This window comes from Acomys russatus, chromosome 19 (assembly GCF_903995435.1).
Source record: "Acomys russatus chromosome 19, mAcoRus1.1, whole genome shotgun sequence".
In the NCBI taxonomy this organism is placed as follows: Eukaryota; Metazoa; Chordata; class Mammalia; order Rodentia; family Muridae; genus Acomys; species Acomys russatus.
In genome coordinates, this window is record NC_067155.1 from 5,103,516 (window position 1) to 5,120,056 (window position 16,541).

General features: G+C 35.7%; 1 protein-coding gene across 1 annotated transcript in view; it reads right to left on the reverse strand.

The window, feature by feature from the left end:
* Positions 1-8,774, reverse strand: part of LOC127203096 (vomeronasal type-2 receptor 116-like) — a 28,828-nt gene extending 20,054 nt beyond the window's left edge. The window contains exons 1-3 of the mRNA XM_051161899.1: positions 8,578-8,774; positions 2,331-2,616; positions 1,233-2,045 (exon numbers count right to left, since the gene is read on the reverse strand). Coding sequence (XP_051017856.1) covers positions 1,233-2,045; positions 2,331-2,616; positions 8,578-8,774 — 1,296 coding nt within the window. The remainder of the gene's footprint in view (positions 1-1,232; positions 2,046-2,330; positions 2,617-8,577) is intronic.
* Positions 8,775-16,541: the final 7,767 nt, after the last annotated feature.

A 16,541-nucleotide genomic window follows, 5' to 3' on the forward strand; every position in this document is an offset into this window, starting at 1 on the left:
TTTTCAAAGGTGTCTGGAGGGAAATCTCAATGAAAGTGAAATGAGAATTTGACTTATCATAATGTTTGCTGAACTTTAGTTATCTGAATGGAACCTAACAAAGAAAAGCATAGACATACATGTAGACATCAAACATAGATGTACAACACACAAACATGTGCATACAGAGAGACCACATCCATACAGAGATGCACACATAATATATCAACACATTTACTTACACACACATCAACATACATGACCAGAAAGCAATATGAACATACAGAAACAATCAGACACACAAGTGAAGAAATGAACAAAACCGATACATAGGCACACACATGCATGCACAGATATATAAACACAAAAAGACACAATGAAATACAAACATCCACACAGAGACATATTGACACAAAGACAGATTCATGAACACAGCATCCAAAGAAAGACAGATAGACAGACAGAAACACACACACACACACACACACACACACACACACACACACACACACACATACACACAGCAACCTAGACATACAGATGTGCAATCCCATGCAAAGAAACACACAAAACATAGAGTCAGGAACACATAGAAACATTCATTGACATATTCCCCCAGACAATCCACAAAGACAAAAACAAACAGAGAGACACTGACATTCAGACAAATTCATGCTAATTCCTACAGACAGACAGACAGACAGACAGACAGACAGTGTCAGTTGGACAGAAACACACACACATATACATATGTAAAGTGAAAACATTTTTTCAAATATATGAACAGATGTGGATGTAGTAAACTGAGTCACAGCATTATTTCTTGTGTTATTACTCTCAGCCTGTGAGGAAGGTCCCCAGACACAAAAGTTGGGAGACAATAAGTTGATAAAACTTGAGAAACGCATCCTAGCACTTATTACCACAAATTTTACAGTTAATGCACAAACACTCATTTTCTCATATATAAGATTAATGAGGAAGGTCCAATTGTGTCACCAATATTAGAACAGGTATTACTATATTAAGGTGCTCTGTGACAAAATCACTGATTTTCACTAATAAAAAATGTCCCCCACTCTAGTGCCTTTATACTGGATATATATATATACTTTGTCAGCATAAAACGTGTTTAGAAATCAAAAGTTTCAGGCAAGTGTTTCCTAGTCCACTTCCACTCACTTTGGGAATCTGAGAGATTCCTAAAAACTATGATATTAATGACACAATTATCATCCAAGAAGAAACACTACCTTCATGCAGCTATTACCATCTTCTTTCTCATTGTCAATTGGCTGATTTTTTACCTTTTGAAGAAGCATCTCATAAATGGAACGGGCGATAGCATAAACAACATTGTATATATCATAACTGCTATCACTAAATGCCATGTCAAAAGTCTGTGTCATTAGCCATTCTGATGAGGCATTATATAAGAAGTTCTTCAATGTCTTACAGCTACATGCTGAGGCTTCACAGTTAAAGTACATCAACTCCTGGCTTGCCAGATATTTATCTGAGTATTTGAGAGGGTTCAATGTTTGCACAAAATCTTTAAAACCAGAAATCTTACCACGGTCATGTGCAAAAGCAAGGATCCCATGGAGTGAGTCAAGTGTGGAGTCTCCTTTTCCTGTGGTAACATCCCACTGTGAGGTGGTGACCCATATTCTCTGTATCCCTTCAGATTCCCAACTTCTAAAACTCAAAGCTAGAGTACCATCTGAGTTGCCGTAAATGATAACAACATTTGTTGATGATGTCACAATTTGGTTGTAATACACTTCAGTTCTTGACATGTATAACTGCATATTGTCAGAGATTATATTCACGAAGGCAAAACACATTTTATTTTTTTCCATCTCTCTTCTCAAATATGAGAGAAATTGGTTGGCCTGATCATTGTCTGAGATGGCTAGACCGACCCAGTTCCAGCTGCAGTAAAGTAAGAAGGAGACCATAGCCAGGGCAAGAGATGTATCCTCATGGGCCATCTGATGCAGACCGGGAAATTTTACATGGTCACTCAGGAGAGGATTAAAAGTGCCATAAGTAAGCTGAAGCATCTAGGACACAGGGATCAACATGAGGTAGGATGCACTTCTATGATCTCTTAAACATATTCTTATCTGTAAAAGTTCTATAAATCCCCCTTTCCGTTACTTCTCCCCTTATCTTTATTTCATACAAATAAATGTAGGATCCCCATCAAGTTTTTTATTAGGCCTTTGAGCTACACAGATTGACATAAGGCCAGAAGGACCAGTCTCTTCTTGGCACCCTTCTTAACACCTTGTTAATGCCACCAATAGATACACAATTTCATTAATTTTCTTTGCACAAAATCTCACCTGATGATATTTGAAGACATAAAAGAATGTGTGAAATATCACAGATGTTTCCCAGTTTGGTCCTGTAAGCATTGTGAAACATAAGACCTCATTGCCACAGAAATAATTAGGAAAAATAATATGACCTTGTTCAGAAAGATGGATGATATCATATAATTCTGACACACTTACACAAAGTAGATGTTTAAACATTAAAGATGTATTCGGTAGAAGATCAGGGTTTCTGTTGATTTCATCCATTGAAAAAGCCAAGGCAAGAGCAAACATTTTGTTTTCAGCTTTTGTTCTGTTAAAATAGTACAATATCTATTATAGACAAAGTTCTACACAGGGCCATTTTCAGTCAATACAGTGGCTATGCTGTGATGCATGTACTTGTGCCCTACCCCTAAAGTTTGAAACAAATATCCAATGTAATGAGGTTGTGATGACATAAAAATCTAGAATGTTGGAAATTTATACATGTTCATGTGAGGTCATCTCACCAACATAAGCATTTTCTATATAAGGAAATTTCCACATTTGGTTGTTTAGTGTTTTCTCAGAAGGTAAAGGTAAGGCCACATGCTTTGATCAAACTTCAAACCTGATCATGTTTTCATATTTTAATTATTGAGAAACATGAAAATTACAAATGATGTGTGAGTCAGTGAATTTCTAGTATTTCCTTATGAAATGAACTGAAATGGCTGAGGTGCTGAAAGAGTGACTGATGAATGCATAGGCAAGAGTTTTTCTGCATCAGAATTTGGTTCCTGTGCTATAAATTCATTATAACTAGTTGATGTATATTTAAAATATTTTCACACATCCATCTTCATAGAGTGTCTTGTTCTTTGTAGTTTGTTTTTTCAGGCTAAACACCTTTTACACACACAACACGTGTGTGTGTGTGTGTGTGTGTGTGTGTGTGTGTGTGTGTGTGTATGGTTCTCCCTTTTTCTTTTTATTATGTTTCTTTTTTAACATATACATTTATGATATAACACATGAATAAAATTAATTATATAAAGCAGGAAGAACCACGAGACTAACTTGAGCTATAAAAATGTTGCATTCTTAATGATTTGGTTATTCATATTTGGAAAACGTGATGAAAACATCTTTGTTCTCTTGTTGGGTCTAAGTTTCTGAATGAAGGTCAATATCTATCATATATCATCTCTATTAACATGAAAAATCTATCTTGATCTAAAAACACCTTAACCCTAAACAACTAAGCTTAATTGTAAGACTAAACTATCTGGTCTTCAACCCTATCAGAGACTTGAGAAGGAATAAAACTTAATTATCTGAGTAAACTGGAAATGCAGGTTAGCAGCTTCCAAAATGAAAAAATGACAATTTGTTGCCTGAACAGTCCCCCAAAATTCTTAATAACGTTGGAGCATCATCTTCAACCTTCTGTCCCAATATATCTGACAGACATAAATGTGAGGCAGGAACTATTGAGGACTTGCTTATAGTTTCTTGGCAGAGTTCAGCCATCGACTCTTCCTGAATCTAATTTGCCTATTTTTGCCAGAATTCTTTCTGTGGAAGAAAGGAGGACATTTTGCCCAGTGACGGGTTTGTCACATTTTGATGTCAACTCCATCAGGAGGTTCCTTGATGCTCATCATCTTCTTTGATGCAGGCAGGATGTTGCCAGGAGTTAACGTCTCTTATCAAAGAATCTTTAGAATAATAAAACCATCTTTTAAATGCCGTATTCTGTAGGTCTCTGATGTTTTTTAAGATCTTATTTAACTATTTTACCTTATATATCTATGGATCACATCTATCTATGAGACCTTGAATATATATTGTTTTGATAGAATTAGAGTAGTATTTGACATGATCATGATTTGCATCAATATACAAAATTCAATGCCACTGAATTAAAAAATAACTTATTTGTGAATACCAATTAAGGCCTTGATATGAGGAGTAGATTAAATAATCTTTTTGTTTTATCCTCTCTCTATATTTCTATATCCCTCTTTCATTCTTTTCACCTCATATCTCCTAACCTAAAAAAAAAGATAAACGAAGAGAGAGATGTCCCTGAGTCTAATCTTATTTCTAATGAAAATAATCATCTGTAGACCAAGAGAGTGAATAGAAATCTATCAAACCAGATTCTGGTTATTACAAACAAGGGTGCTATAAAAACAGTTGAATAAATGTCCTAGTTGTCTGTTGGAGCATCTTAGGGTATATACTCAAGAGTGGTATGGCTGGATCTTGAGGTAAATTTATTCCCAATTTCCTGATATAGAACCAGATTGATTTTCATAATGGTTGTACACGTTTGCACTCCCACCAGCAATGGAGAAATGTTCCCCTTTCTCTCTATCCTCACCAGCACGTGCCATCACTTGCATTTTTCACCTTAGCCATTCAGATAGGCGTAAGATGGAATCTCAGTCTTTTTATTTGCATTTCCTGGATGACTTGGGATGTTGAACATTTCTTTAAGTGTTTCTCAGCCATTCAATTTTTTCCTGTTGAGATCTCTCTATTTAGCTCTCTACCACATTTTTAAATTGCAATATTACGCTCAGTGCTGTTTAATTTCTTGAGTTCTTTATATACTTTGGATATTAGACCATTGCCAGATGTAGGGTTGGTGAAGATCTTTTCCAAGTCTGGAGGCTGTAGCTTTTGTTCTGTTGACTGTTTCCTTTGCTTTACAGAAGATTTTTTGTTTTGTGCGGTTCCATTTATTAATATTTGACTTAGAGCCTGGATTGTTGGTGTTCTGTTCAGGAAGTTGTCTTCTGTGCCAATGAGGTCGAGGATCTTCCCTACTTTTTCTTGTAACATATTTAAGGTGTCCAGTTTTAAATTGAGCTCTTTAATCAATTTGGACTGTGGTTTTGTTCCTTTTTCTTTGCAGTTTATTTTTTTTTTCCAGAAGAACAACTTTTAAATGATTTATTTTTAAATAAATTCACACACCAGAGATGCATATTTAAAAAGATGTGTTTAAGTTTAGAAATCAATCTGTTACTTTGTCAGAAAACTGGAAAAACTCTTCCTCAATACATAGCAGTACCCTACCTGGGCATAAACCCAAGAACACTTGCTTAACTATGTTCACAGCAATTTTATTCTTGACAGCCAGAATCCTGAAATAATCTAGATGTCCCTCAATCAAAGAATGGATAATAAAACTGTGATACACTTACACAATGAAGTTCTACTGAGATACTGAAACCAAAATTATCATGACATTTCCAAGTAAGAAGGTGTAACTAAAAAAAGAACATCCTGAGTTTGGTGACCTGACCAAGAAAGACACACTTGGTATGTTATTACTTAGCTATATAGTACAGGATAAACATACTAACGTTCACCAACAAAAGTAAATAAGTAAGAAGGAGGACCCAAGAGAGGATGTTTAATTCTCACTCAGAAGTGGAAATAGAATAGAGAGCAGAAGTGAAAGACAGGGATCAAGGTAAGAGAGGGAGTGCAGAGAGAAATGAGAATATATATGAGACTTAGGGAAAGCCTGTGCTGGAGGACAGAGGGCCTGAAGAAAAAAGAGAAAACATTGGTGGAGACATCTCTCTATCAAGATGGAGAACTAATACAGCATAGGTTCTGGGATACCATAGAGCATGACTCTAGCTGAGACTCATAGTATCAGGGTTATTGGATTTAGAGGATGCCCTCTAACTGACAAAATTCCCAGTAGAGGGAAGAGAACACCACTATAACCACAGCAGCTTTGACCACATTTTACTCTGCCTATAAGATATGCAGTAATAAATATGGAGCAGAGACTGAGGGAATGTTCATCCAATGCCTGGCTTAAACTGAGACCCACCTTACAGGAGAGAGCCAACTTCTGACACAATTACTTATAGTCTGCTATGCTTGCAGACAACAGCCTGGCTTAGCTGTTCCCTGATGAGCTCCAGCCTTCAGTGAATCAAAACAGATCCTGAGAATCTCAGCCAAATATTGAACAGAGTGTTGTGAGTCTTGTGGAAAATCAAGGAGAGGGACGAAGGACGAGAGGACAAAGAAGTGACATGAGCTCCACAAAAAATCCAACAGAGTCAACCAACTCATGAGGTCACAGAGTGTCTTGTGGAGAATGAATCACCAACCGAGTACCATGAATAGACTGGATTTGGTCCCCTACACAGATGTAGCCAATGGGTCCCCTAGTGTAGGTTGCCAGGGCTGCCATTGACATGGACCCTATTGCCTGTTTTTAAATCTTTGCCATGTTGGGCCTTCATTTTCAGGCTACAGGGGAAGAGGATATGTTCTGTCCCAATGTGATTGATGAGTTTGAATGGGATGGTGGTTTGGCTCCCCTTCTCAAAGAAGTTAGGATGGTATGGATTGGGAGTATTGGCACAGGAGTAGAAGAGGGAGGAGAAAATAGTTCAGAGGTAAAATATTTAAAGAAATAGGTTCATTAAAAAGATGTATGTCTTTATGCATCTCTGTGAGTGGACTTAAGCAATGCCCATTATGCTTATAAATGTAACGGATTCCACAGTTTTGAATGAGGTTTTGCTCTAGACTACTTCATCTTTAAATGCACAGGAATGTATCTTCTCCAGACATGCATCCCGATATTAAGTGTACGCACAAGCATCCCAGGATTGTTCATTTATTTTATTTCTAAGAAAAGTTATGGGATTCAATTCGACAATTAGTGGAATATATTTTATCTCTTCTACAAAACTTTTTTTTTTAACCACATTTCCGGTTACACTAACAGAACACCAGCATATTACTGAGAATTAGAAACATCTGGATATTGCAGGTGATTTGTTTGTGCCAACATTCCACGTTTGTACAATAGAATATAAGGAGTAAAACATATTGGGAATCTTTATAATATACTTTTAATGAACGGAACAAAATTAATTTGACCTATAATATCTTTTTCTCTTTAAAAGGAAGAATAATCTCTCCTGTCTCTGTCTAGTAATTTCATATCATCTGAACAACAAATGTAAGACATACTCCTTTGTTCTGAAAGATTCAGTGAGATTTACATACAATTAGTTTTCCACTTGGAAATTGTACAAAGTTATCTTTGTCTACAAAAATAGCCCCTTTTAGATTACCCTTTATCATGCTTGAAAATTTCAGTGCCACACAATAGGAATTGAGATTGGAGTTTGTGTGACTCAAACACAAACTCATGCACACTAAACAAAACAAACGCCAGTTACTTGATATATTTAAGTTGCCTTGTAATGTAAAATTCTGTGCTTGAAAACAAGTAGCAGAAATCCATAAAGCCAAAATGTGTACAGAAACCACATGATAAAATATGCAATTATACTTAGTAATCTTAATGAAAGAGAGACCTAAGTGGTAAATGTGATAAAAGTGTCAGAAAATAAACAACTTAGACATAAAAAGAAGACACATAGTTCTTAAGGAATTGCACTGATAATATACTAGGAAACTACTCTAATCATGTTCTCAAGTACTCTCAGGTACATATGCTGCAAATGTAACTCAGTCAAGTGACAAGGAAAGTAAGTTGTCACCCCTATTAATGATAGCCTTACGTTTCAAACATTAAATTTATAGTCTGAACATTCATTCTTCATGCTAAAGAGAGAGTAAACAACTGGGCTTTGTAATACATAAACCCAGTGGTTGTGTATGTATACAAGTTATGATGGAGATATAAGAACTATTTTAAAGTTCATATTGGAATGAAATCCTACTTATATTCTTGACAGAGGTTCAGAATTCATAGACTGAACACATCCAGATAATTTCAAAGATGATGTGAATGTCTTTGTGAAAGCTTTATGAACCTAAGTGTAGTGCAAACATTAGGGGCCTCAGCCCATGTACTGGTAGCTACACACTGACAGAATAGTCATCAGCATTCACTCTATGGCGATTTAATTGTATCTTCTCAGGATGAAACTTACTGAAATAGTTTGGGGTATCTTTTGACAATAAGGCACTGGCCTTTGTGCACTGAAAAATGTCAATAGGAGGGCTATTTCCTGTGGCTCATGGTAGAGGTACCTGTGTTCACTCAACCTTTAGCCTTGAAATCAGGAGACTCACAGGAAAAAGCATAAAACAGCAAGTTAAAATCATAAAATAGCACTGAACTCATAAATGAATATTGGATTATTTCTTGATGTGCACCTTGGAACAACAAGAGAGAACACTCAAAGCATTGTTCTTTTTCTCTTCTTCAGATCACTCCTGACTGAAATACTTGTGATGAAATCTACAAGAAAAACACAAAAGCACTTACAGCTCATTCAGAAGTGTGTTTAAATCATCTTTCTTCACAGGCCTTTTCGCTGATTCAAGGGGGAACATACAAGCTGTCATTAAGTTTCCATCCTTTTTTTCATTCTGCTTCATTCTCCAAAAGCATTCAGAAGGAAAGAGATTGGTCATGAGAAGTGGAATGTTCAGAAGCAAGAAGAACAAAATCAAAGTGAACATCTTTGTCCTACTGTAGGCCTGGATATTGTGGGTTGCAAAGTGTCATACATATCAACCTATCATATGGGCACCCTTGGGTTCCTTTCTTCTTTTATATTTCTGGACAATGGAAAGTCTACTTGCACATTCATAATTCCTTTTCTCCCCAAGGCCCTTGCTCATTCCTCAAGGAATCTTCCCTGGGGCTTGTCATCTGTGGTCCACAGTCCATGTGATAAATATGAGTTGATAAATATATATAGCAATAGTTTTTCTCTGGTTCCGTGACATCATTCATGTTTGTGGCCAGTCAAATCCCTAGGCAGAGCAACATTTATAAAACAAAATTTGGTTTCCAAACTATCTTACAGATTTGTTTTTGTGAATACCATTAGATATTATGTCACTAGGGTTTTTTCTGAGATGATTCACAGTGAAACATGAATTATTGATTCAGGAGGGACATACAAAAGTCTTCATGATTACATGGTGAGCATGGTGTCGCCAATCTATATGTTGGAGAGGCAGCCTCCTGTGTGAGGCATCTGAGACCCACAGAGCATTTAAACTGTGGAATATGCGATACCAGTTTCAAGCACAGAATATCTAATGTAAAACTGTGTATACATTGTCTGGAGAATCAACAATCAGGTGAAATCCATTAACTTTATTTGACTTCTTCTGTATCCAAAATCATACACCTACTCACAAAATCTCAGACAGTTTACATATTAAATGTTGATTTTTTTCAAACATAACCAAAATATTTTATTCATGTTTGAGAGTATCACAGGAAACTCCTTAGTACTTTATACAATTAACATGAACTAATAAAAAATACAGTGAAAATACAAGGAACAACAAGCCAACGTACTACTGATTTAAGAATGTGATGAACATTTAAGTCACTTGTAGGTATTACTGATAATTAATTCTCCTCAAAGGTCTGGCATCTATGTCTAAGTGGTATTTTGAAGTCTTTTGGCTGATGATTTTTAAGGTTAAAGAAGATCTAGAGAGAACTCCAAACCTTTTATATAATTTCAAATAAAAAAAAGTATCATTCCATTAACACCCACATTTTTAATGAGAAGCTAAGTTAAATATTTGAGTTCTTACACATGATCTACACCTAGATTGTCAGTTCTCACAGGTCAATAACTTGTGGTGACCCATTTTTTGTACTTCATCTTTGATTTTCAACATTGAGTTTTGTTTTTTACATTCAGGTAATGTGTGTAAAGAATTATTATTCTGAGTATTTTAGACATGAGTAAGAACTGGGAAAAGAATACGGGCTTAATGTATAAACTCTTCTTATACCATTTTCCTAGTAATCTACTCTTTATTGGAGTTTAGAGTCTGTATTGTCAGTGTGATAATGACATTTTCTTCCCACTGGCTTTTCATAATACTCCATCCTTAATTTCTCTATATCTTTGCAATTCTCAAAAAATAGTTGTCCTACTTTATTTGTGTAAAAATGCTTATGTCACATATGCACACCAGCAGACACTTAATACACACACAGACACAACACTTACAGTAATGAAACTGGAGTCTATGAAAATGCTGAATTTCCCAAATTTTACTGTATACCTTGACACGATGCCTTCCTATTTCTTCCCCAATTCCTGATAATGATATCATTATTTTTTCCAGGTTAATAACAATTCCTTGAATTATATATAGACCACCATGTGCTTTTTATCTGAATTCAAATAGGTCTAGAAAAGTATGGACCTAATAATTATATTTGTTTAGTTTCATGTTTGATTTTGGGTTTTAACCAAAAAATAAATTAAATCAAATTAAATAGAAGCCAATTTTAAAGTATCTATATAATAGTTATATTATTTAAATAAAAATAAGTTTGTAAATATGTAAGATGTAAGAGGTAATACATTTAATGAAACTTTCAAAATTCTAATAATGTTTCGTGAATAGAAAAATGACTATGTATATATGAAGGTAAAAATCACACAGTTTTGGATGATATGTTTTTTATTTGCCAGTCTGTTAAGGCCATTAAATTTGATATCATATCTTGTGTATTCTGAAATAAACATTACAGACAAGTGTCTATGTGTTATGCTTACTTACGTACATACACAATATTTCATGTGAGATTTGGTGGAGCAAAAGCTTTGCCAAAGAAACTGTACCCTGCATTGCACACTGGAGCCCTCAGTTTCAACTCACACTAGAAACATGAGGTCGAACTTTCAAAATTCCCCTAGTCTCACTAAATTATTCGTTCATTATTTATCTACCCATTTGTATTGTGATGACAAACACTCCTCCTGATTAGCGTTTCATGTTTTTATGTCTAAACTAACATAAGTTGAAGTTTTTCATTATTAGATAAAATGAAAATTTAAAATATAATACGGGATATGAGGAAATATGTTCTACCTGGCCTGGAGTGATGACACAGTAGGTAAGAGCAGTGACTGTTTTTACAGAGATCAGGGTTTTATTCCTCGTATCCAAATAGATCGCCACAGCCATTGATAAATCCAGTTCTAGGTGATATGCTTATCTATTCTGGCCTCTGTTCATTCATATGAATAAGATGAATAAATTGTTTTTAATATAGAAGTCTGCATTACTACTTATTTAACGTAAACAAAAACATTTACTTCTATTTTACCACAGAGTTATTTTGTAAGAAAATTATGTAAAATAACATAAAACAAAGTACATCACATCAAAGATGGACAATGCAAAATAATAATAAAAAACACCCAAGAGAAGTCATAAGAATGAGATGCACACTCATTCACACACTCAGGTACTTATTCCAATACTAACCTGAAAGCTATACTCTATTTGCCAAGGACCTGGTTCAGACCAAGTAGGACCTGGGATTTCAGGCTAAGCCTCTGTGAGTTCATATGAGTTTTTTGTTTGTTTGTTTGTTTTTGGTTTTTTTGTTTGTTTTTTACTGATGTAGAGGGCTTATGAAGGATGTGGTTTTGTTGGTTAGGGGAAGTAGACTCAGGGACCCCTTTCTTCACTTTGGCAACAGGTGGATTAGGTAGAGGGGTATGGGAGAGTGAAGGTGAGCATCTACTTTTATCATGGAGTTCTTTGGGCAGCTGGGTTGTTGGGTTGGAAAAAATAGGGATGAGTGGGGCAGATGGCTTGGGGACCTCCCGGAAGTTATAGGAGTTAAGGGTGATACCTGGTTTTGATTTGCCATATGAATTCAGTGAGAGCTGTGAGATGTCAGGTAGGGATGGCTTTAAGGCTCTAAATCTCAAACTTCGCTGGCAAGGAAGAGGTACTGTTTTTAGATGGGGTTGCTTTAATGGTTCCTAAGCATTGGCAGACTATGCTTGTGATAGTAAAAAACAGGGAGATGGTCTTTTCTCTCATTGATTCTTTTTATTTTGGGTAAGAGCAGTAACTTGGGTACATCACTTAGGTAGTAAATATCACCTGTGGCCCTATGATATCCCATGTGGGAAGAAAATATTCCCAAACAAGATTTGTGTTTGTCAACTTTTATGCCACACAATTTTAAGAGGGTTCATATCTCTTTAACATCAGGGTCTGTTCTATGTGATGAATTGTTTCCCATGAAATATAAATATAGTAAATGTTTCTGGTGATTACAATGTCATAGAGGCAATTTTGCCAGGAGGGATTGGCATGCCCTACCAACATAAGTCTTTCAGCTGTTTTAAAATGCTGGCAGCTATATTAATGATGATTGTGGATTCTGAATTACCAGTTTTTTGAGAGGCTAAAAAATCATTCCTTATGCCCAGATTGGGGTCTTGGAGTCTAGAAACATTGCAAGGAAATCTTAGGCCAATATCAGGGTGTATAGTGACAAAGAGTCTTCAGTTGTTACACAAACCATATACAGCCTCTCAATAATGTGAAGATTAAAATGAAAGTAGGAAAATATATAAAACAGTTAGACAAGGTCTTCAAAGACCTCAGAGGCATACACAATATGTCATTTAAAATGTTTTAATTATTTTAAAGATTTACTGACAATGAGAGAGGTTAACTCCTGGCAACACCCAGCCTAACTCAAAGAGGATGGTGGGCATCAAAGTACCTCATTATTGAGATGGCTTCAAATTTGGCAAACAGGCCACTGGGAAAATGTCCTCTTTTCTACCACAGACAGAATTCTGCCTGAAAAAGGGCAAACTTGGATGCAGGCTGAGTCTACAGTCAAACTCTGCCAAGACAGGATAAGCAAATCCTCCATAGTTCCTGCCTCACAAATATGTCTGTCAGATATATCGGGCCACAAGGTTGAAGCTGATGCTCCAATGTTATAGAGGGTTTTTAGTGACCATTATGTTAGCAAATTGTCTCTGCTATCATCTTCTCATTTGGAAAGCTACTAACCTGCACATCTCATATACACAGATAATCAATTTTATTCCTTCTCAAGCCTCATATGGAGTTGAAGACCAGGGAGCTTAGTTTTACAATGCAGCTTAGTTGTTTAGGGGTTAAGATGTTTTTAGGTCTAGATAGATGTTTTAAGTTGATAATGATGAGATATGATAGATATTGGTTATATTAGGAAATTTAGATGCACCAAGATAGGAAATATGTTTTCTTCAAGGCTGTCAAATACAAATAGCCAAAACACTAAGAATGTAACATTTATGTAATTGCTAATTGTGTCATGGTTATTCTTGCTATAAGTAGTTTATTTTATATATATGCAATAATATAAATGTATATGTGACAAACGAAAAAATTTTAATAAAAAAGAATAATAATAAATTAATACACAAAACAAAAAATTCTAAATCTAAAAAGTTCCTACCACAAAACTTCCAGGATATCTGAGATGCTATGTACAGATCCAAGCTAAGAGAAATAGGAATAAAGAAAATGAAGATGTCCAGGTCCATAGAACAAAAATTATTATCAAGAAAGTCATACAAGCAAATTTGTCCAAAATGAAGAATATAAAGCCTGAAAATACACCATAAGCTTACAGAGCACCACTTCAATTGGACCAGAAAAGAAAATCCTCTTGGCACACAATAATCAAAACACTAAATCTACAGAAGAAAGAAAGAATATTAAAAGCTGCCACGGGAAATGTTACCAACATACAAAGGCTGAACTCTCAGAATTTCATCTGAAAATTACAATAACCAGAAAAATCTTAACCACCACAGATGAAGGAAAGAAGATATTTCAAGACAAAACTAAATTGAACAATATCTAGCAACAAACCCAGCCCTACAGAAAAGATGAGAATGAAAACTCCAAATGCAGGAGGCTAACTGCATCCAATAAAACACAGGAAATAAATAGTTATACACCAGCAAAAATGGAACGGAAGCACACACACTCAAACACTCACACTCACACAGCATGATCATCATTAAACTAACAAGAATTAATAATTATTGGTCATTAATATATCTCAACATCAATACACTCATTTTCCCAATAAAAAGTTAATAGAGTGAATGGAAAACAGTACCCACCAGACTGATGCACACAAGAAACACAACTCAGCTAAAAAGTACATATTACCCAAAAGTAACTGATGTTTCCACTCTGAACATCTATGCCTTCAAAGCAAGAAAAATACTAAATCACACATTGAACCCTACACATTAACAGTAGGAAACTTCAGCACGCATCTCTCACCAATGGACAGATTATCGATACAGAAACTAAATGGAGAAATAATTAAACAGATGTTAGGAATCAGATGGACTTAACGTATATCTACAACATTACATTCAGCACACATTCTACAAAACTGCCAATATAGATGTCCAGATAGCAAACGTAAACAGATACAAGGAAATGGATAACTTCTTTTATCAGACCACCATGGCTTTAAACTGGATTTCAACCAAAACAGAAACAACAGAAAGTCTACCAACTCATAGAAACCAAACATCTCTACTCAATAAGAATTGAGTCAATGAAGAAAGAAGTAAAGAAATTAAACACTTCCTATAAATCACAAAAATGAGTGTACATCATACCCAAACCTATGTGACACAATGAAAGCAGTGCTAAGGAAATGTTTATATCACTAAATGCCTTTATAAGAAAATTGAAGCGATTTCATAGTAGCAGTTCATTATGACAGCTGAAAACTGTAGAACAAAAAGAAGCAAATACACTCAGGTGGGCTAGACCGCAGGAGATAATCAAACACAGGGCTGAAATCAATAAATTAGAAAAAATGAACCAGCAAAACAATGAAAAATTAAAGAGAGAAAAATCCTAAGCCAAACTAACTAAAAGGCAGAGTTACAACATATGGTCTTAGGCTATCAAGTCTCATCTTGGTAGCCTGCTTATTCTTTCTCTGAGTGCTACCATGCCTCCCCCCGAAGGGAAGTGGTCAAATATCGGGCACCAGAGTTTGTGTCAGAATCGGCCTCTGCTTTCCACTCAACTGTGGAGAATCATCTGTCCATTGGGAAGATCTGAGTAGGGAGATGAAGTTTACTGCATGTGTTGTCCTTGGTTGGTTCACTAGTTTGAGCATACCTCCATGGACACAGGTCCGCCTATAATGATGTTCTTCTTATAGGTCTCTAGGACCCTCTGGATCCTTCTGTTTCCCCATTATCCCATATTTCTCTCATCTAGAGTTCCAATAGGAGGTCCTCACATCTACCCCTGGTAAATGAAGACTTTCATGGGACATGCTTTTTGGGTTAGTGTCCAATTATAAGTGAATATATACCATGTGAGTCTTTCTGCTTCTGGGTTAACTCACTCAGTATGATCATTTTTAGTTCCATCCATTTGTCCACAAATTTTGGGATTTCCTGTGTTTTTAATAGTTGAGTAGTATTCCATGGTGAAAATGTACCACAGTTTCTTTACCCATTCATTAACGGAGGGATATGTAGGATGTTTCCTGGTTCTGGGTATTATGAATAACACTGCTATGAACATGGTTGAGCACATGTCCTTGTTGTTTGGTGGAGCATCTTCTGGGTATATTGCAAGGAGTGGAATAGCTTGGTCTTGAGGAAGCCTATTCCCAGTTCTTTCTTGAGTCTTTCTCTACTTTAGGTATCATCGTGACAGTGACTCCACAGAATGATTTTGGCAATGGTCCTTCTATTTCTATTTCATGGAACCATTGAGAAATGCTGGTATTAGCTCTTCTTTGAACGTCAGGTAGAATTCTGCACAAAAATCATCTGGCCTTGGGTTTTTTTTTTTTTTTTTTTTGGCGGGCGGGGGAGAGTTTTGATGACTGCCTTTGTTTAGTTAGGGGTTATTGGACTTTTAAAACTGTTTATCTGACTTTGATTCAGCTTTAGTACATGAAATTTATCAAGAAAAGCATCCATTTTCTTTACGTTTTACAGTGTTACAGAATACAGGCTATTGAACTAACACTTCATAATTCTTTGTGTTTTCTTAGTGTTTGCTTTTATGTCTATCTTTTCATTTATGAGTTTGTTAATTTGGATATGCTCCATCTTTCTTTTAGTTGGTTTGGTAAGGGTTTGTCTATCTTGCTTATTTTCTCAAAAAAACAGTTCTTGATTTCACTGATTCTTTGTATTGTTTTTGTTTCTAATTCATTGACTTCAGCCCCAATTTTGATTATTTCCAGTCTCCCTCCTCCTCTTTGCTGTGTCTGCTTCTTTTTGCTCTAGGGCTTTCAGGTGTGCTGTTAATCTGCTAATATAGGATCTCTCCCTTCTTTATGCAGGTGCTTAATGCTATGAACTTTCCTCTTAGCAATGCTTTCATTGTTTCTGATGGCTTTGGGTATGTGTGCTTTCAGTTTTAATTGAATTTGAGAAA